Genomic DNA, 20,991 nt, shown 5'->3' on the forward strand with positions numbered 1-20,991 from the left:
ATAAAAAGTGGTGGGGTAGATAAAGTGGTGGGGTAGAGTGTTTAAAACAAAAACTATTGGAGTGGTAAAAGTTGAATGAGGTGTTGAGGTATTATGTGGAAGAGAGAGAAGATGATGTGGAGGGTGTTTTAAACACCCACCATTGCACTTAGTCTTAGAGTTGTTTAAGGATGTAACGTAGAGGTGGGATGAGATTTTGTGGGATCTTATCCAATTGACTTGGGATTTAGATCACATGTAGTGAAATATATATATTGTTCTATAGTTTAAAATAGATTTATCATTTGATCAAGATCAAATAATTTAAATTTTAAACAATTTAAATAAAAATAAATAAATTTATTTTAAATTTGAACCACCTATTTTAATTGGATGAATCATATCGATTTTGACCGCTTAACATCATCTCATCTGGATCCATAAAGATAAGGGACCAAAAGTACAATTAAGACTTTTTAATTTTTATACAATTTCTCAATTTCCAAATAATATGATTTTTGTGTGTACTAGAGAAAATCCCTCGTAAATAGTGGCGGAGTCAGAAATATTATAAAATTTTGGCAAAATTTCACATGTGACATATTATATAAATAGTACGATAAAAAATCTCAGTTTTACCTTAAATTAATCTCTTAAAATATCAAATACAAGTAGAGCTGTAAAAAGGGCCTTAAGGGGTCGGCCCTTTAAGGGGCGGACCCACTTATTCCTGATTATTAATTTTATTTAAATTTTAAACAATTTTTCTAGTGTCGTGAACTTATTCTCTTTTTCTTCAATCAGCACTGTCCACGATCGGCACCCTAAAAAAACTGTGTTTAAAATTTAAATAAAATTAATAATCAGGAATAAGTGGGTCCGCCCCTTAAAGGGCCGGCCCCTTAAGGCCCTTTTTACAGCTCTAAATACAAGGGCCTTAGCTACACCGATCCTTGTAAATGAAATACTATGCATGTTGTGTTTGGAACAATTTTGCCAAGTCAGTCTCACAGTTTGATTTAATTTTCAGCGTGAAAATCAGAAGCTTGGATACCTAGTTTCTCCTTAATCTCGAATCTTTACCGCAATTTTATATTTCCATTTTTAAAATATTGACTAAAGATGAGTCATACTAAAGTGATGAACAAAATTACAAAGTTCTAATTTCAGCAACTACTAGATATATGCAAAACAAAAATGTATAAATTTAGTAAGAAGCCAATATAGAAGAAGATCTCTAAAAATCCAAATAAAATAATTAGATACTTACATAAATATAGCAATTAGTAAATCAATTTAATGGCTACAAATAAAGAAAGCTAGATTAGCCAAATCTAAGATTACAAGCTGTCTTAATTAGCCATCATCAATAGTAATAATTCTAATCTTATCAACTCTTCATCCTAATCCTTAATCTTCTCTCTCATATTATTATATAAGAACCCTCACACTCATCAAACACAAACCAAAAAAAAAACTTAAAACCCCAAAAAAAAAAAGAATTTTTTTTCTGTCGTTTCGTCCCTTTCATCTTGTAATTAATCTTAATTTGTGTTTGTTATTCAAAAAAAATCTTAATTTTTTTTGTGTTTGAGTAATAACATTATAATTATGGGATTTCTTGACAAACTTTGGGACGAAACGTTGGCGGGTCCCACACCTGAAACAGGTTTGGGTAAGCTTCGAAAGTATAACTCTTTCTCTGCCAGCTCCTCCGGTCCACGGTCACCGCCGGTGAAGGATGATGTTCCTATTAGTCGTAGCATTATGATTATTAGAACTAATAATGCTAATTACGGCGGAAGAGGCACCGTGTCGGAACCTGTTTCTCCTTGTTCTTCTGCTCCTAGCACCCCTCGTACCCCTCATACCCCATTAACACGTAATTATATTCTTAATCTCTCATTTTCTATCAATGTTTATGTTTTTAGTTTATTCCAATGAAGCAAGGAAAATCTTTAGATTATGTGTGTTTTTGGGATTTGAATTTTGTGTCGTGCAGTCATAGATTTCTGGTTGTTTGATTCGCCAAAAGTTATGACTGCACGACTACATGCAGTTAGTGGTTACACAAAATCTCTAATTCATGTTTTTTTGTGTGTTATCACCTTTTTATGTTTTTGGTTTGTACCAAATGAACTACGGAAAAATCTTTAGATTATGTGTATACCTAGGAAATAAATTCTATGTAAGTCATAAGATATAGTCATGTTAGATTTTGGTTGTCTGGTCGAAATCGAACGGTTAGAAAATCGTGATTGCGCAACTTTATATGGTCAGTGAGTGGACAAAATTCGGATCTGTGTTTCTGTGGTGTGTTGGTGTCCAACACAACATCGACATATATGATTTTGTTCAATTATGTCATTTTTCTAAATTATTGTTGGTGTTAATGTTGTGTGTTGCTTCATATGTTTGTACTAGTTTTTAAGACTGGGAAAATGACAAGGGAAGGAAATATATTGAACCTTAAACCTTTATTTTGTTCCTTAATTTACAACATTTAGAAGAAAATTACTTATTCATCCTTTTGTTTCAAAAAGAATCAAAAATGAAATTATTCAAATATAATACTCAAAGTTAAATTATAATTGCTAGTCACTTGATATTAGGAAGCATTGTGAATAATTTCAATGAATCAAGACAAAAACTTCTAAAACCTTGTTTGTTTATTTTTTACAAAAAAAATAAATAAAAAGTCCTTGATATTTGAAATTAGAGCCCAAATTTTCTTTTTCTCGTTTTTGTTATATTCTTGGATCAAGTATTTTTTGTAAAAAAAACCCATTAAGGTTAAAGTTTAATTTTTAAATAGTACTATTTGACTTATGAAAGTAGAGAGAATGGGAGGAATTTATATGATTTTTTTTTTCCAAGTAGTTTGGTGGATGAACACACTCAATTTTTACTCTTCCTGTATTGGGGATTTAAGGGGTTAGTTTAAAAAAATTCACATATATACACTTTTACATAAATTGTGCTCTTTACGATTTCTTGCTTGTCAAATATTTTTAATAATTTTGACGATTACTTTTGATTGACAATATAAAAATTATTTACACTGATCATGTACATAAATTTTTTGTTGAACAGTGCAAATGAATTAAATCTAATATAAATTAGATATGTATTTTCTGTTATTCTTATTTGAGTCCCAGATGAATTTACGTAATTTATTAAACTCCTATATTTACAATTTTTATTTTGCAGCGGAGGCACCGGGCGGTGATTTTAAGAAATTCACAAGGAGAAAATTTCCAATGGATCCGCTGGACAGCTCCGATCATCGAAGTCCGACTATTTCCGATTGGTTATCTATTTTCCATTTTTTGTTTTTAACTCTACCATGACAATTACTCATATATATATATATGTGACCTTCATTAAATTTTTCATGCCCAATTTTTTGTCTAAGTTTTCTTATTGTTTTATGGCTTGCTTGCAGGGTGATTATGAATGCTTGGGATCGCTGTTGATTGAGAGAGAGGAAGTAAGATGTTTTGAATTGAACATCATCATTCGGCAGATATATAACATTGATTCTATAATTTCAAAGGGGAATCACATTGCTTTTCTAATTAATATGTATTAATATGTATATTAAATATTGTATATATTGTATATTACTATATAAAATATGAGTACCTAATGGCTCAGATGATGCAGAGTCATGACTCATGTGCAGCTTATTATTAAGCCAGTGCTTCATGAGATTCTGAGGGTGTAAAGGAGTAGAAGGAAGTTACCAAGTGTGTATTTGTATATATTGTTTTGATTTTTTAATTTTTTTATTCTCATTTTCTGAGATTTTGGTTGTTGACTATTGTAAATATGGATTATGTACTCTGAAACCTATGTGGAACTCAATGAAGCTAGAATTTATTATATTTCTGTTGTCAGAGGCTCGGTTTTGAGCCAGGGCAACCAGCCAACCAGGCCCTCAGTCCAGGGCCTTAACATTTTTGGGGCCTCAATTTTATTTTATTTTCAAGCCTAACATTTAGATTTTAGGACAAGTATTTGTTATGGAGAAGATGTAACAAGAAATGTGATTCAGCGCAGTGGTTTATGTTTCGTTCCTAAGTCATTGTAGGCCGGTGAGGTATGTGTTCGATTCCAACCAGCGATGTGAAACAAAAAATGTCTTTAAGGGATCATCTTACTAATTAAGCCTTTAAATTTTAAACAACTATTGAATTGTGTATACATAAAAAAAAAAAAATTTCCTTGTGTCATTTTAATAATATATATCAATTCATACAATACATCACATAAACTCTTTTTTTTACGGACAAACTATTTTAAAAATTGTTTTTTTTTCCTACAAATACAATCACTATTTTTTTTTAAAAAAAAAAACAATATTTTTATAAGGGGTTCATTTTTATCATTGGCCCGGGACCTCTAAATACTCGGAGACGGCCCTGTCTATTGTTGTTAAACCTCTTTTGCTTAGTACTTAGTAGTGCTTTATGCTACAATGCATTTGGTTTGTATTCTAGGGTATTCCTCCATATTTTGTCTTTCAATTTGGATCCCAACAAATGCTCATTTTATTAGAAATTTCAAGGTTGAGTGTATTTATTGACTCTAATCTCAATATTTTTTACGTTTGATTCGATAATTATGAAATCTTATTAATAGAATTGTTTATTGCAGCATCAACGCAGACAAACTCTTCAATTTTTATGAAAGGTTGCCGAGAGTTTATCTTATCATATCCTAGACGATCAGACAATTAACAAAATACATTTGCAATAGATCTCAAAATGTCAAGCTAGACAAGATTAAAAAAGATAACCATTATAAGAAAATTTATGACCTTAGTCCCGGTGAGCTTATCTCAGTTGATAGGGACATCACATTATATATATAGGGGTCGGAGTTCGAACCCTGAACATCTCACTTATTCACCTTAAAACTGAAATTTTTAGCAGCTTTTTAACTAAAAAAATGTATGACCTTAGGAAATCAATTCAAATAGCTATTCATTTCAATTACATGAATCTAAAGAAAAATCACTTATGAAGTAAATGTGAAGATAAGAATCCATTAGTAGAAACTAAGCATTCTATGATATTCTTTTTGTGAAAAATTTAAGGAAAGTGGAGAAAGCTATGTTGTGTGACTGAAACTTGCAACTGGCCTAGGTTGGCAAATGTAAAATTTCTCTTCCACCAAACTCATCATGAATTCTACTTGCTTAATTAAAGAAGGCAATACTCTCATTGAGATAAGGCATGGTTGTTTTTGTATATTTTCTATCATACTATAAAATGTACTTATTAAGTTATTAAATAGTAGTACTAATTAAATTACAACTTTAGAAATATCTAGAGAGTGATCATGATTTTTGTTGTTGGACCTTATTCACAAAGCTTTAGCCCACCAAACATTAACATCCCTTGCATGTGTAAATTAAAACAAATTGTGTGAACCACTGATGGACCAAAGAATTGATTTTGATTTGAGAGAAGATATAACTATACATGCACAAGAATATGGCTCTCACCTCTCAGAAGCAAGAACTTTTAACACAATATAATCTAATTACAAAGAACATACATATTCAATTTAAACTAAAACCGTTATATATATAACTAAACATCAAAACAACACGATGGGGATGTAGCTCACATGGTAGAGCGCTCGCTTTGCATGCGAGAGGTACGGGGTTCGATACCCCGCATCTCCATTTTTATCCATATATTTTTTTGTTTTCTATTTTCCTTGCCTTGTGGGATTTATCTCATAATAATACGCACACAATGACATGTTTTATGTGGAACTTGCGATTAGTAGTACTAGTAGGACAAACCAAAAGGGTAATTAATTTGATTTAGAACCACATTATTTAAGGTGGAGTACCCTCTAACAATATTTGCAACCATGTCCTTGTCTTTCATAAATTTATGTCTTTCTCACCGTCACTCAAACCCCCTTCTTTGGCTTACCAATTTTGTTCAAATCATTATTTGCTGCTGCAGCTTCACCAGCACCAATGTGGTTTGCCAAATCTCAATGTGTGTTCTTGTTTTCAATCTAATCAATAGAGAGTGAAGTGAAGAAAGGACACAAACTACAAACATGTTTTCAGGGTCCTCCTATAACTAAGATCAAGATTCAAATTAGGTGCCACCAAAAATAATGATAGCACAGCCACAAATGGAAATTTAATTTCAATTAAGATTTGTATTGTATGTATGATGTATGTATGAATTCATATACGTGTCTATCCATTTCTATATGAATGAATGAATCAATGCCCATTGAGATGGAGACGTGAGATAAACTAGAATACAAACACCACACCACACTGCCCCATAATTTGGTTGGACATGCCCACAATTTACTAAACACGAAAAATAAACTTAACTTCACGCTACCAAATATGTACAACCAAAACAACGCATAAATCACCGGTTCCTCTACGCATCTCTCTTCAACCTACAATCCATTTTCCCATATTACCCTCCTCCCATAAAAATAAACTACAGTATAATCAATTTAACAAACAACAACAACTATGATTAATTACCAATGGTTCTTTACATTTATTGTCCATAGACAAAATGACACTAAACTCACCACCATGAGAAAAAAAATAATTATTAGTCACTTTGAAAAAAAAAAATTGTACTAAATTATAAATTGTTTAGACCATCTCCGATGGTGTAGTACCTATTAGGTACTCATGGTACTTATTAAGTACTACCATTGGAGCACAACACATTTTAGTACCTAATAGGTACCACTTCTAATATAAGAACTCTCTCTCTTCTTTTTATGGGACCCACTTTATTTAATATATTCAAAAAAAAAATCACAATTTTTAAATTGGCATAAAAATTTAATGTCAACCATATATAGACTTGGTAGTCATTGTTTGTTTCTTTTTACTGTTAATAAATACTCCTATCATATAAATCAAAACCAAATTGAAGGATTCTACTCCTCTCAAAATTATCATTTTATTAATTATTTTAAATTATTTTTTAATTATGTAATTCTTAAAATTTGACAATATTATTTTAAATTAAATTTCAAATTTTAATGATGTGGAGTTATTGATGGGACCCATTTTAGAACTTTTTAAGAAATGCCCCATTGGAGGGGTTGAGTACCTATTAGGTACTATTATTAAAAAAATAATAAATTGATGATGTGTCTATGTGGGATCATTTAAGTACTCAAAAATGAAGTGCTCCATTGTGGATGCTCTTACATTACCAATGAAGTATTTAATGTTATTTTTTTATTATACTATTAACTATTTGTTTCTCTATCTTCTTTCAATTTATTTTTTTCATACCATAATTGTTTTTTGAACAAGCAAAAGTGAATTTCATTAATAAGGAAAAATAAGTCCTGCATAGCACAAGGAGTGTCAAGCAGAACATCAAGCGTTTACATCAACAAGACATTTCAACCAATCCCAAACAAACAAAGGCGCTCGACCACCATATGAGAATTTACACTGTGATTTACATTAGAGAATTTCATCCACCAGAGTGAATGAGCTTTGACTTTGTCGAGCAGATGGATGGTGGACTCCTTCGCCTTAAAGATTCTGCTATTTCGTTTGTGCCACACGACCCAAATGCAGCTCAGCCACAGTAGCTGCAAGAATGAGCGGCGGGCGCAAGAGCCTCCAAAAGAGTGAGTGACTCAATAAATTGATCTTGAAGGATAAACGGGTTGAATGAGGTAATACCAACCCAAATTCTAAGCAAGTCCCATAAGGGGGCAAAAATCGGACAGGAGAGAAACAAGTGTTGCGCCAGTCACACAAAATAGGTATACTGTGGAATGATATGTCACCGCACCAAGTTGTCTTTAGTCGGTAACCTATTAGAAAATAATCGTCAAGCCAGCACTAACACCTTTAAGGGCACCTGTTTGTGCCAGACTAAGTCTGTTGTAGCCTCCACATCCTGAAACTCCCTAGAAGTGAGCAACTCTGCATTGAATAGCCACCACCTGGGTCAGGCCGCCACACCCATTGATCTGTAACATTAGGCTGCAAGACAATGTCAGATAATAAATTAAGAACAATTTTGTAAATCAACTCGTAATTTCTCTTTTTCATACATCATTAATTGCATTTCTTAATATGTGTAAAAGTGACAAAATGACATATATTATAGTACGGAGGAAGTAATAAATACATATCTGCTCATTTTTATAAAAAAAAAAACCGTTAATCTTTAGATTTATTGAATAGCTAATGTAGATTTTTTATTAAAATGCATCAATCCATAATATTAGTCTCGACTCTACAATCTCATTGACTATGAACTAAATACATTAAATATTCAATCAACATAAAAGAAACCGGAGAGAATATTAAATATTATCAGTACCATACGACACCAAATGTTTTTTTATTTTATTATTGCCACCAAATAATATTTTTCTTGGTCTAGTAGTGAGAAGTTTGAGTAATATGTTAGAAGTACCGGATTCGATCATCAGCTCATTCTAAAAAATATATATATTGAGATTTATTTAAATAAGAATTATAAGCGTGTGTTAGATTTTTTTGACGCAAAAGCGTGTGTTAGAATAATGTGGGTAAATTGGTAATATGACGGATATCTGTTTTAATGGGTAATTCGGAAATAGAAACGTAACTAACGTAGAGTTTATCGTGAAAACAAACCAGGCAAGTGAAGTAACACGGCGATACCAACTGAGCCGGTGACGGAGTTTTCATACCAAACCAATCAAATTCTTCCACGTCATCACTCCTTTTTCTATCTTCTCCACGTGTCGTCGGTCACCGTCAACTCACCCTCTTCCGTCAAAAAACGTTACCAATTTCATAAATTTTAAAATACAAAAACAAAAATAATCGAAACAAACCACGAAAAGGCGTCGGTATATTCATTCTCGCCGGCCAAAAAATTAATAATAAATATGTTAAATAAATTTAAACCCTAACTTCTCTCTCTTTCTCTCTCTCTCTCTATAACCACTTTCTCTCTCCTTTGTTTTCGGTGAATCGGCGGTGAGTAGTTATGGACGACGACGACGAGATCCATTCCAATCCATCACCGTTGAGCGGATCTCCGGTGTCATCACCGGGAGCAATTGGTAGGATTTCGGTGACGGTTGCGGCACCGGCGCCGGAATCTCATCCGGTGACGAACAGCTATGCATTAGCGCTACCGATTCAGAATCAGGTAAGAGGAAACAACGGTGGAGGGAGAGAGGATTGTTGGAGCGAAGGCGCAACGGCGGTTTTGATCGAAGCGTGGGGAGAGAGGTATATGGAATTGAGCAGAGGAAATCTGAAGCAAAAGCATTGGAAAGAGGTGGCGGAGATCGTTAACGGAAGAGAAGATTATATGAAAGTGCCGAAAACCGATATTCAGTGCAAAAATCGGATCGATACAGTTAAGAAGAAGTATAAATCGGAGAAAGCTAAGATCGCCGCCGGAGGTGGCGTCACAACCAGTAATTGGCCGTTTTATGACCGATTAGATCAGTTGATTGGACCAACCGCCAAGATCACCGGTAGCACATCTGCCGGTAACAGTAATTTACCACCGCAAAAAGTTCCGTTAGGAATTCCGGTCGGTCTTCATGCCGGTGGTGGTGCTAATCAGTTCAATTCTCAAAAGAAAAATAAAAAACCACAGCCACAAGTACAGCCGCAGTTGAATTACCAGAAGGTTCAACTTCGGCCGCGAGTTGTGGCTGTGGATTCCGATAATTCATCGGAAAGAGAAGCATTATCGCCGGTGTCAAGTGACAGTTTACCACCACCGGATAGTCAGGAGAGGAAGAGAGCGAAGGTGATGAATTCGAATGCTGCTAAAGGAACAGAAGGAAGAAAGAAAGGTTGGGGAAGTGGTGTGAGGGAATTGACTCAAGCAATTGTGAAATTCGGAGAGGCTTATGAACAAGCGGAGACATCGAAGTTGCAGCAGGTGGTGGAGATGGAGAAGCAGAGGATGAAGTTTGCTAAGGATTTGGAGTTGCAGAGAATGCAGTTTTTCATGAAAACACAGGTAGAGATTTCACAGCTTAAGCTTGGAAGAAAAAATGTTAATGGCATTGGTAACACAAGCAATCATCATCACAACAACAATGAAAAAAACAACATGAACAACAATAACCATAACAATAATAGTGACAGTGAATGAGTGAGTGATAATTAGGTTAAGGTTAGATTCAAATTCCCCAATTAGTCTTTGTGTGAAGACTAGTGTATGTTGTTGTTGTGTTTAGTTATTATGGATTAAGATTTATATGTGCATTAATTGTTATAGTTAACTTAGTGGGATGTTGTTGCCAAATAAAACAAGTGTGTTAAATAATTTAATCTCAATATATCAATGTAACACCATTCTGAATTGTTATTATTGTATCATGAATCATATAATTGTTGATAGGCTCTACTTTGATACAATGTACATATTAGATATGCAAACTTATAGATACTACTAATTTAGCACATATTGAATTTCCTATAGTATCTTGAAAGTTGGGCTTACGATCTTGGAGCATTGATTTAGTTACTGTTATGGAAGGTTTAGACGTGACATTCTTAAAATACTGAATATATCTACAACATTTGAATATTTAAGGATGTTGTCTATCATGTAATGTCATATCACATTTTGCTATTTTGAGGCGTCAGTATGCAGGGAAATCTAGAGTGAGTTAGTTGAATGATGAAATTGGCTCTGCATATAATTAAGGTAAGTGAATGATTCTGATGCGATCGAAGTTCTCAGAAGTCAGAAACACCACACAAAGTAACATGTCTGGTGTTGATTATCATAAAAAATCATTAAAGAAAACAAAACAAAATCAAGCATGCTTCACAAGAATGGGTGCCTATCCTATTCAAGAAAACTCACCTCCCCAACTAAAAAACCAAACCAAATCACAAAATCTAAAATTTTTCCTTTACAACTCTTCACACATCAACCAAACAATCATTCCTTCAAAAATTCCATCACTGGAGAATTTGTCCCTTATCTCTCATTATTGTAATTTCTCCCTCCATGTAAACTGCCGCCGACTACCTCTTAAGCCCCACCACCAACGCATACATTCTTCATTCACCTGCCTTTGCTTCCTCTGTCTCTCCCACAACATGATTTTAGCCTCTCTTTTCTCTCTTGCAGGACTTTGCTCTTCTCCTTGTCACGCAACAACCACCCTCTCCATTCAATACCACGCCTTCAATTCTCTACTTTTTCACTATCCTAGTTAGGCTTCCGGTGGAAAGTTGCAGGAAAAAAAATGAATGAATCACAAAATAATGTATATTTTACCTTTTGTTTCAGTCCCTATAAAAATAATAATTAAAAAGCATAAAAATATAGTATTATAGGAGAAAATTATAAGAATTTTTTTCGGAACGAGTCCAATTTCACCTACATTACAGAACGAAAAATGCATTTTGCCTATCTTTTTATTTTATAGTTTTTTTTTTTATTCTTAATAATTTTGTGCCCCAAGTCCAGGGACGGACCTGTGTGAGGCTTGGTGTGGCTATAGCCACACCAGCCCAGCCCAAATATTTTTTTTTTTTTTTAAAAATAATTTTATAAATAATTTTAAATTATTCTGTATACATATTCGTACAAATACTAGTTTAGAGTTTATTATTAATGACCGTAAGTCTCTCGATACATATTAGTTTAAATATTAGTGCAAATATTAGTTTATAGTATTCAACTTTTTGGTCATACATAGTGTATTATTTTAAGTTATATACTTTAATAAGCCACTAGGTTTGATCTAGTGATAAGAGATTTGGGTAGTACGCTATAAGTTTTGGGTTCGATCCCTAGCTCATTGTAAACCAAAAAAAAGAGTTATATACTTTAATTGTATAATAGTCAACTTTAACTTTAACTATTGTGGCATATAAATATGAAATGACATAAAACAATAGGTTTAATTTTTTCAAGTAAGAAAATATGGGTAAAATTGGAATAAATATTAATAAGTTATAAGTTAATTGAATTAGTTTATCAAAATAAACTATAAGCCGGTAAAAGTTTGGGTTCTATATATTTTGATCCAAGATAGAATCTTGTGATGTATGAAACAATAGTAATATGTATGATTTCACATATAATCAATAAGTTATAGTCTTTTCTTTTTTCCGAATAGAAACTTTGTAATTTTATGGATATAGTTTGTTAGTTTGTTAATTTCTTTTTTTTAAATAGAAATTTTCTGAATTGTTGGTTTGTTGGTGTTTTTTTTAGATACACATATTGTATTAATAATAATTTCATATGTTGTTTAACTAAACTATTAAGATAACGATGATTTTTTTTTAATACTGGCTAAAAAATTTAGCCACATCGGTAATCAATGTCTGGGTCCGCCCCTGCCCAAGTCTATAGCTAGTTACCTTTCAACAACACCAGAAATTCCACATCCACTGATAAAATTTTAATTTGCTATTACAAATAGAGTAGAGCCAGAAAATAATGAATCAGACTAGATTGTAAGGATTTTGAACTTATTTAAGCAAGTGGTAAGAAATTTGATGCATAACTCTTATGTATAGAAAAAAATTGTTTGGAAGAGAAAAATTCACTATGTATACTTACAAATTCTCAAACAAAGATTAATCACCGATAAATATTGATGAAAATTTTATATCTATAATCTATTGTTAAAAAAATAAGAGTAATGATATGATGACACATTTTTTGTTACACAAAAGTTACACACATACTATAGTATAGCATGAAAATAGATGTATAAAGTAATATTATATTGTGTGTAACTTTTGTGTAACAAAAAATATGTCATCATATCATAAAATACCGCAACGAAACAGTGTTTATCATAGTCTATTACAGATTTAGATTTATTGTTGTCAATTATTGACGCAGTCTCACACTGTAGTAAATCTTGACCATTAATTTGAAATTAGACGATTCAAATTTAAATACTGTTTTACAAAGCAAAACAATTTCAGCCGCTGATCATAGATTGGATGGCTAAGATCCGATTCCACCTACCTCTAAATCTTCCACAGTCTTCTCAATTTTGTAATCAACATTGCTTGAGGGTCCCTTTTAGAAGTTTCAACTTTTCTTTTATTAGCAGCAACACACAGTGAAGGCCCATAAACTGCACCAAAAACCAGAACCAAAGATGTAGAAAAACACCACAAACAAACACACACTCTATATTACACAAGAAATATATGCACTTCTTATTTTAAAATTTGAGCATGAATGTAAATACAATAAAGGAGTTAAACATTTGTTTGTAAATTAAGGTATCTCTGCTAGCTTGTTCTGTTGGTTTACATTATGAAATCACTGTTCTGCTTCTGTTATAACAAAAATGTTATTCAAACACAAATATCAAACAAATATACAACATTTATACACTTTTTGCTTTTTTTAATATTTTTTACATGTTTCGAATTGCGTGCTGTGAGAGAAGAGAGAGAATGTGTCGTATTTTTGTCCACAAATTTGTGTTGATATATCATCCTCCTGTTATAATATGGATTATGGACAGTATTTTACAAAGTTCAAAACCACAAAACAACAATAAATTAAAAACAAGGAATCACAAAAACCAAACATTATAATGCATCAACCAAAACCTAAACATATAAAAATTACCATGCGTGCAGCCAAGGTGAAATTCATTTCCTCTTCCTCTTCCTCTCCTCTCCCCATTTTCAATAGCATTCATAAGAATAATGGCAGCTTGATTCTCATTCACAACAATCCCATCCATGTCCTCCATTCTAATCTTAATACGCCTCACATAGAACTTATCTTCTTCTTCATTTTTCCACTCACACTTCACCTTCACCTCACACTTTACCATCTCCGTAAAATACTCCCAAACCCCCGCCATCGGCAACAGCGTCTCGTACACCGCCACAACCGATCCATTGTTAGTTGTAACTGAAACAGGTTTACAACACGGACGAAACAAGCTCCCTGCATGCTTTATAGTACTCCTAGATGATATTTCACTATATAGAGATGATATAAGCACACAACTAAACCTCAATTTTTCTTTCAAATATTCCTCACACCCATCTTTCTTCACTGGAATAAAATTCAAAATATTCCACAAGTCACAAGAGTCAACAAAACGAAAGGATCTCGTGGCTCCACATGTCCCTATCTTTATGCTTTGAGATCCAATATTTGCACACAAAAGTTCTCGTTCTCGTTCTCGTTCTCCCTGTAAAAAAACATCAAATACATACGCAAAATCTGCAACGGATGGAAATTTTGGTGGTGGTGGAGGTGGAGGAGGATTATTACGATGGTGGAGGGAAGGGAACGCATCGGAGAAGAAGGAACGGCAGCCACCGGGGAAGTCTGAAATTATCATCCCATGGAAACCTACCCAAGTATGCGACAACAAGCTAGGCCACGTGGAAATGCAAACGTTCACCCATAGTCTGCTGTTGTTGTCTTTGCAGATCATGTGAAAGAATTCAGAGGAGACTGCTGATAAAGCCGTTAGGGTTTCGCCGTCGAGGCGCGGAAGGATGTGAGTAAGAATGATGTCCGGAGGTAACATACTAAAATTATTCATGATTGATCGATGGTAGAAGACGGCTAAGTTTTCATGTTAAGATATAGGGTTAGGTTTTCATGTTAAGATTAAGATATATGAGGAATTTTTACACAATTGCCATGTTTCACCGATCTGGATCCTCAGCAGCGACGATCTCTGCTGCGGTGCCTGCTGCTGGATCCTGGCCCTTGATTTAATCTAGCATCAGGTTTCCTATTAATACATATTAATCCTGCCGCATCTAATTAAACTGGTACACTGTCAAGCCAAACAGAATACAAGCTATTATTTATTGTTATACCACTGTAAAAAAAAAAATCTGTGTTATATATACCCACCGCTTAGCCTAACGATCAGATCCGAATCGTACTGTCATACATCAAAAACGCAAATTGCCTTCAACTCAATAACAAATTTGTTGTTGTTGAAGCTTAATATCAGAGAAGTGATGTATTGTTGTTGTATATGACATTAATAATGCGTTTAATTTCACCTCCGCGACTAAAAAACCAAACCAAATCTAAAAATTTTCCTTCACAACTCTTCACACACCAACCAAACAATCATTCCTTTAAAAATTCCATCACAGGAGAATTTCTCCCTTATCTCTCATTATTGTAATTTCTCCCTCCATGTAAACTGCCGCCGACTACCTCTTAAGCCCCACCACCAACGGATACATTCTTCATTCACCTGCCTTTGCTTCCTCTGTCTCTCCCACAACGTGATTTTAGCCTCTCTTTTCTCTCTTGCGGGACTTTGCTCTTCTCCTTGTCACGCAACAACCATCCTCTCCATCCAATACCACGCCTTCAATTCTATACTTTTTCACTATCTAGGCTTCCGGTGGAAAGTTGCAAAGTTGCAGAAAAAAAATGAATGAATCACAAAAAAATGTATATATATTGTTACCTTTTGTTTCGGTCCCTCTAAAAAAATAATTAAAAAGCATAAAATTATAGTATTTCAGGAGAAAATCATAAGAATTTTTTTCGGGACGAATCCAAATTCACCTACATTAAAGGGACGAAAAATACATTTTGCCTATCTTTTTATTTTATAGTTTTTTTTTCTTAATAATTTTGTATCCCAAGTCTATAGCTAGTTACCTTTCAACAACACCAGAAATTCCACATCCACTGGTAAAATTTGCTATTACAAATAGAGTAGAGCCAGAAAATATCAACAATGAATCAGACTAGATTGTAAGGATTTTGAACTTATTTAAGCAAGTGGTTAGAAATTTGATGCATAACTCTTATGTATAGGAAAAAAAATTGTTTGGAAGAGAAAAATTCACTATGTATACTTACAAATTCTCAAATAAAGATTAATCACCGATAAACATCGGTGAAAATTTTATATCTATAATATATTGTTAAAAAAATAAGAGTAATGATATGATGACACACTCTTTGTTACACAAAAGTTACACACCTACTATAGTATAGCATGAAAATAGATATATAAAGTAAAGCAAATGCTAAATAGTGTTCCGGGACACTCTTTAAGCTCTTAAATAGTAAGTTTTTTTATAGAATTTTTATGGAAATGCGTAAAGTCAACACAATGGAAATTGAAGTGTTTAATTTTTCGAATAAAAAGTTTCTTTTAATGGAATGCTTAAAGAATACCCCGGGGGCACTCGTTAACAAGACCCATAAAGTAATACTCCCTTTGTTCCTTTTTAAAATGAATACTTTGGAGGAAAAAAATTGGTCTTTTTTATAAGAAATTTTTACCAATTTTCAAATATTTTAAATGTTCAATTTCACTTATGCCCTTAATTATTATGAGAGAGAATTTAAAAATAAGTAAGTTAGTTGAATAAAGAGGAATTAAATAAGGGTATACAATACATGGAATAAATTTAAATTTACAAGAGTATTAAATAAAAATAACTATATTAAATGTGCTTTCTTGATCTGTGTGATTTTTTCAAAGAGTTCCTGTGTTAACTAGGGATGGCAATGGGTAGGGTATGGGTAGGGTACTGTAGTACCCATCCCCATACCCGCAGATTGAAAAAATACTCGTACCCATCCCCATACCCGCGTGGGTAACAATTTTTGCCCCCGTCCCCATACCCTATGGGTACCTAGGTACCCATACCCGTACCCGTTATCCGCATTTTTACTAAAAATAAATTGATCAATTATAAAATATCATATAATTTTAATAGAATTAAAAAAATTTCAAAGATTTTAATATTGACTAATAAAAATTATAAACAAAATTATTACTAACCTTATGTTAAAGTTCATATTTATGTTAAATATTCACATTATTTTTATATTATGTTATAAATAAACATTTTTATTAAAAATATGTAATAGTTTAGTAGAGTTGTATTGTTTTAAATTGATTTATATATATTATAATATAATAATATAAATAAAATAAATAAATATATATTATGCGGGTATGGGGCGGGGTGGGTACTAAGGTACCCGTACCCACACCCATACCCGTTCATTTTTGCGGGTAATTACCCATACCCGTGCCCGTACCCAAAATGCGGGTTTTTACCCTACCCGTTGTGGGTAATTTTTGCGGGTACCCTCTGGGTATGGGTCAAATTGCCATCCCTAGTGTTAACCGCAATCTATTACAGATTTAGATTTATTGTTGTCAATTATTAACGCAGTTTCACACCGTAGTAAATTCTGACCATTCATTTGAGATTAAACGGTTCAAATTTAAATACCGTTTTACTAAGCAAAACAATTTCAGTAGCTAGTCATAGATTGGACGACTGATATCTGATTCCACCTAATACCTCCAAATCCTCCATAATCTTCTCAATTTTGTCAACATTGCTTGAGGGTCCCTTTTAGAAGTTTCAACTTTTCTTTTACGACATTAGCAGCAACACACAGTGAAGCCCCAAAAACCAGAACCAAAGGGTTAAATGCACAAATGATAAAATTTGTGCACCACACCCAAAACTAACAGTAGCCATGGATTTATAATTTAAAATTCTAATGGCAAGGATTTTAGATAGTAACATTGGGTGAGAAGTACCAGAGTTCGTCCGACACACAAACAGTATGGTACTTTTTTAGTTGTTTATTGTTTATTACTCCAGTTGATAAAACCATGCATGGTCCATATAATAAAACCATTGTCCATATATTTATACTCCAGTTAATTTCTTAATTCATATGAAATAAAAACAAAACAAAAATTATACCAAAAAACAAAAATGAATGTAAACAATTTTAACTGAATTTCATAAAAAACGATACTTAATTGATAATTAATCTAGGTAAAGAGAAAAAAATACAAAAATTCTACCAATAATAAATGGGTTCAAGTGGTAACAATTTTAAATTTGGTTGGAGGTAGGGATGAAAATGAGTCGAGCCGAACTCGTTAGAGCTCGAATCGTTAAGAATTTATTCAGCTTAAAACTCGACTTGAGTTTGACACGAACTTTTTTCCAACTCGAGTTTGGCCTGTTCAAAGTTCGCGAATAGTTTGGTTCAACTCGTTAGGTTCTATAGCGTCCAACTAAATTTATCTAGAATTCTAGTCGAACAAATATAATTGTATCTAGATACATTAGATTTCCGGTCGCTTTTATCCTTTCAATTATCATTCGTTATAAAATTTGTTGCATTGTTACCATTCTAGTTAACCTCATACAACATACTATGTGCATTTTTCATTTATAAAATATCCACTATGGCGAAAGCCACCGTTAACACCATGGTGGAAGTCCTCCAAAATATTTTATAATAATTTAACATTTCACAATAATATACTTAGTGTCTGTTTGGTTTGGCTTTTGAAAAGCCCAAACGCGAGTCTACACTTCCAAACGTGATTCTAGGAATTTTATGCTTGTTCGGCTCAAAGGAAATGTGATTCTCTTCCACGCGATTAAGCAACCAGACATGAGTAATTCAAAAGCCAGGATTCGTAGCTTTTGCATCTCAGCTGAAACACGATTCTTATTATATTAAATAATGCATAGTATGTGTTTGATAAAAAGTCTCTGAAAATAAAACAATTTGTTGGTCTTGCTTTGTTTTATGTTTCTAAGTTCTGTTATTATTAGACTCTAATGTTAATGCATTTATGTGTTTAAAATCTCTATAAGATGTTGATATTTGGTCTTGGAGCTTGCTAAAAAAGATCCAACTTATTATTTCAATCAACAATAAGGCCTTATATAGGTTTACAAGCAAGAAATTGGGCCTAACACTACTAAAGCCCAAAACAACAAGACAATACTCAACAAATATTCATTTTTTAAATTTATTGAATAACTGGTATATATAATAATCTATATCAAAGATACATCAATTATTTAATAAATCTAAAAAGTAAATATTTGCCTATAATTAACTCTGGAGGAAGTATCTTATTATATTTTTATTTTGACAAATGTTATTATATTTCTATTGAATAACTGTTATTAGAAAATGGCAATTAATGTATCTAAAAGATTATTACTATAGTAAAATAATATTGAAATTTGTTTAATTCATATTTTCAAAATATTTAAAAAAGAATTATTTTCAATATAAAAATTCCCTCTTTTGTTTTATCTAATTAGTGCAAAAAACACTAGTTAGAATCACACTTATTATATTAGTTTAAGGATCATATTAACCGGTGTCTCGAGACAATGGTTAAGCAATTAAAAAAAGTAACATTTGTATTTAAATTAACCTGTTTTATTTTTATTTTTGTTGACTTAACCTTTTTTATATTTAAAAAATATTTACTACACATAAAAAATAGGAGCAACATTTTTTAGCATTTTCCTTAGTTTCGATTTCAACTGTAGAAATGTTGAGCTATCACTATTGTTCAGTGATTTCTCAATGAATAATTGTGAAGGATGAGAGCTCTATTTATAGTTTTGGCTTAAATGCAGATTTACCCCTCCTATTTTGAAAAATGAGGAATTTTACCTCTCCTATTTTAAAATGCGAAATTTTACCCCCCCTATTTTATAATTTGTTGGATTTTGCCCCCCACCAAAATTCTGCACAAAATCTGCTTTTGAGCCTCAAGGTCAAAGCTTCGCACAGAACTCAATTTGGATCAATAATTCACAAAACTGGTACCGAAACGATCGCAATCGAGTTAGTTTTCCACAGAATCAAACTCCACTAAATTTGGAGTTACAGAGAGAGATTAATTACCGTTTTAGTGAAGGTATGTTCAAATTAACTATCGTATGAAACTACTACTGTTATTTTCGTCATGCCTCTCACCCTGTAGCTCATTTTTGAATACTATTTACATGTATGGAAAGCTAACGAAATTACCCTTGTTGGCATTTCAATTTCATCAAATTTGGAGTTACGATGCGTTCGGTAGACGATGTTAAATTTGAAGGTCACAAGTAGATTTTTGCAGAATTAGTAATTGGACAGACCTTCACTAAAATGGTAATTAATATCTCTCTATAACTCAAAATTTAGTGGGGTTTGATTCTGTGGAAAGCTAACTCGATTACGGTCGTTTCAGTGTCAGTTTTGTGAATTATTGATCCAAATTGAGTTCTGTGCGAAGCTTTGAACTTGAGGCTCAGAAGCAGATTTTGTGCAGAATTTTGGTGGGGGGCAAAATCTAACAAATTATAAAATAAGGGGGGGGGGTAAAATTCCGCATTTTAAAATAGGGGGGGTAAAATTCCGTATTTTTCAAAATAGTGGGGGTAAAACTGCATTTAAGCCTATAATTTTTCTGCTGAATTTGGGCTTTTTCACGCGCTCCATCGTATGCATCGTGTCCACGATGGATGGTATCGTGGTACAATGAAGATTTGATTTAGATTTTATGTTTTTCTTCAACCGCCTTCATCGTGGGTACGATGACTTGCATGTTTTCTTCCATTTTTTTTCCCTTTTTTTGATGCTTTTTCCACTTTTCTTACTTCTTGGCCAAATAACTTCATTTCTCTAGGTATTTGCTTGCTCTTGGTATTCAATTGCTACTAACATTACTAAAAACTACTCTAAAATAATACTAAAAATATCATATAATTGACTGTCGTCAGTTAGTAACAAACCGAGTCATATTGTTTAAAGGTGTGAGTTTAATTTTTGTTCTTGGCATAAAAAATATTAGTTGTTGCCTTGCCCCAAAAAATTAAATACATTTATGGACGAAATACAATTTAACAATATAAATATCAATTTGACGGTCCATGAGTGTCGGAGAAATGATTCACTGTAATGGGAGTTCGATATAGGACTGCCCTCACTTATAAACACACATTCATACCATCTCGCAATTGTGTAGGACTTCTTAACACACACCCTCACGCCCAACACTATTGGACTTGGTGCGTTGATAATAACGGTCACTCTCATGCGTGTATATAAACGATGAGTGGCCTGACAACTGAAACCTGATAACAGGTGGCCCAACGGATCGTGGAAAGACTCTGATACCATATTAGAATTGAGTATTGGACTTAACTCAGCCTTATACCCTAGGGTGCGTTTG

The 20,991-nt window shown here is 32.9% G+C and overlaps 3 protein-coding genes and 1 non-coding gene across 6 annotated transcripts; 3 read left to right on the forward strand and 1 right to left on the reverse strand.

Annotated features, from left to right (window-relative positions):
* The first annotated feature begins 1,455 nt into the window (after positions 1 to 1,455).
* LOC123885008 (dormancy-associated protein homolog 4-like) lies at positions 1,456 to 3,866 on the forward strand. Of its 2 annotated transcripts, none has more exons than XM_045934240.1 (3): positions 1,456 to 1,861; positions 3,190 to 3,289; positions 3,425 to 3,866. In XM_045934240.1, exons 1-3 carry the CDS (start codon positions 1,591 to 1,593, stop codon positions 3,453 to 3,455), a joined length of 402 nt encoding a protein of 133 aa, XP_045790196.1. In that variant the 5' UTR covers positions 1,456 to 1,590; the 3' UTR covers positions 3,456 to 3,866. The 2 variants fall into 2 exon arrangements, with proteins under 2 accessions (XP_045790196.1, XP_045790197.1); XM_045934241.1 differs by having other exon boundaries at positions 3,190 to 3,270.
* Positions 3,867 to 5,601: 1,735 nt separating this feature from the next.
* On the forward strand, positions 5,602 to 5,674 carry TRNAA-UGC. Its single transcript has one exon. It is a non-coding gene; the product is annotated as a tRNA-Ala (tRNA).
* Positions 5,675 to 8,532: 2,858 nt separating this feature from the next.
* On the forward strand, positions 8,533 to 10,385 carry LOC123884928 (trihelix transcription factor ASIL2-like). Its single transcript, XM_045934152.1, has one exon. The coding sequence runs from the start codon at positions 9,000 to 9,002 to the stop codon at positions 10,128 to 10,130; it is 1,131 nt and encodes a 376-aa protein (XP_045790108.1). The 5' UTR covers positions 8,533 to 8,999; the 3' UTR covers positions 10,131 to 10,385.
* Positions 10,386 to 12,868: 2,483 nt separating this feature from the next.
* On the reverse strand, positions 12,869 to 14,999 carry LOC123885725 (probable F-box protein At2g36090). Of its 2 annotated transcripts, XM_045935039.1 has the most exons (3): positions 14,859 to 14,999; positions 13,602 to 14,778; positions 12,869 to 13,095 (listed from the first exon to the last, which is right to left on the reverse strand). In XM_045935039.1, the coding sequence occupies exons 2-3, from the start codon at positions 14,536 to 14,538 to the stop codon at positions 12,986 to 12,988; spliced, it is 1,047 nt and encodes a 348-aa protein (XP_045790995.1). In that variant the 5' UTR covers positions 14,539 to 14,778; positions 14,859 to 14,999; the 3' UTR covers positions 12,869 to 12,985. The 2 variants fall into 2 exon arrangements, with proteins under 2 accessions (XP_045790995.1, XP_045790996.1); XM_045935040.1 differs by having other exon boundaries at positions 13,602 to 14,999.
* Positions 15,000 to 20,991: the final 5,992 nt, after the last annotated feature.

The sequence above is a fragment of the Trifolium pratense genome, linkage group LG5 (assembly GCF_020283565.1).
Source record: "Trifolium pratense cultivar HEN17-A07 linkage group LG5, ARS_RC_1.1, whole genome shotgun sequence".
NCBI lineage: Eukaryota > Viridiplantae > Streptophyta > Magnoliopsida > Fabales > Fabaceae > Trifolium > Trifolium pratense.

What these genes read in the sequence shown, in the direction of transcription:
- LOC123885008 (XM_045934240.1), top strand. Translation starts at nt 1,591, where the DNA reads ATGGGATTTCTTGACAAACTTTGGGACGAAACGTTGGCGGGTCCCACA. An exon ending in CCCTCATACCCCATTAACAC is followed by an intron (nt 1,862 to 3,189) that starts GTAATTATATTC and finishes TTTATTTTGCAG; the next exon opens with CGGAGGCACCGGGCGGTGAT. An exon ending in AGTCCGACTATTTCCGATTG is followed by an intron (nt 3,290 to 3,424) that starts GTTATCTATTTT and finishes GCTTGCTTGCAG; the next exon opens with GGTGATTATGAATGCTTGGG.
- LOC123885725 (XM_045935039.1), bottom strand. Translation starts at nt 14,538, where the DNA reads ATGAATAATTTTAGTATGTTACCTCCGGACATCATTCTTACTCACATC. An exon ending in TCACCTTGGCTGCACGCATG is followed by an intron (nt 13,096 to 13,601) that starts GTAATTTTTATA and finishes TTTTTGGTGCAG; the next exon opens with TTTATGGGCCTTCACTGTGT.
- LOC123884928 (XM_045934152.1), top strand. Translation starts at nt 9,000, where the DNA reads ATGGACGACGACGACGAGATCCATTCCAATCCATCACCGTTGAGCGGA.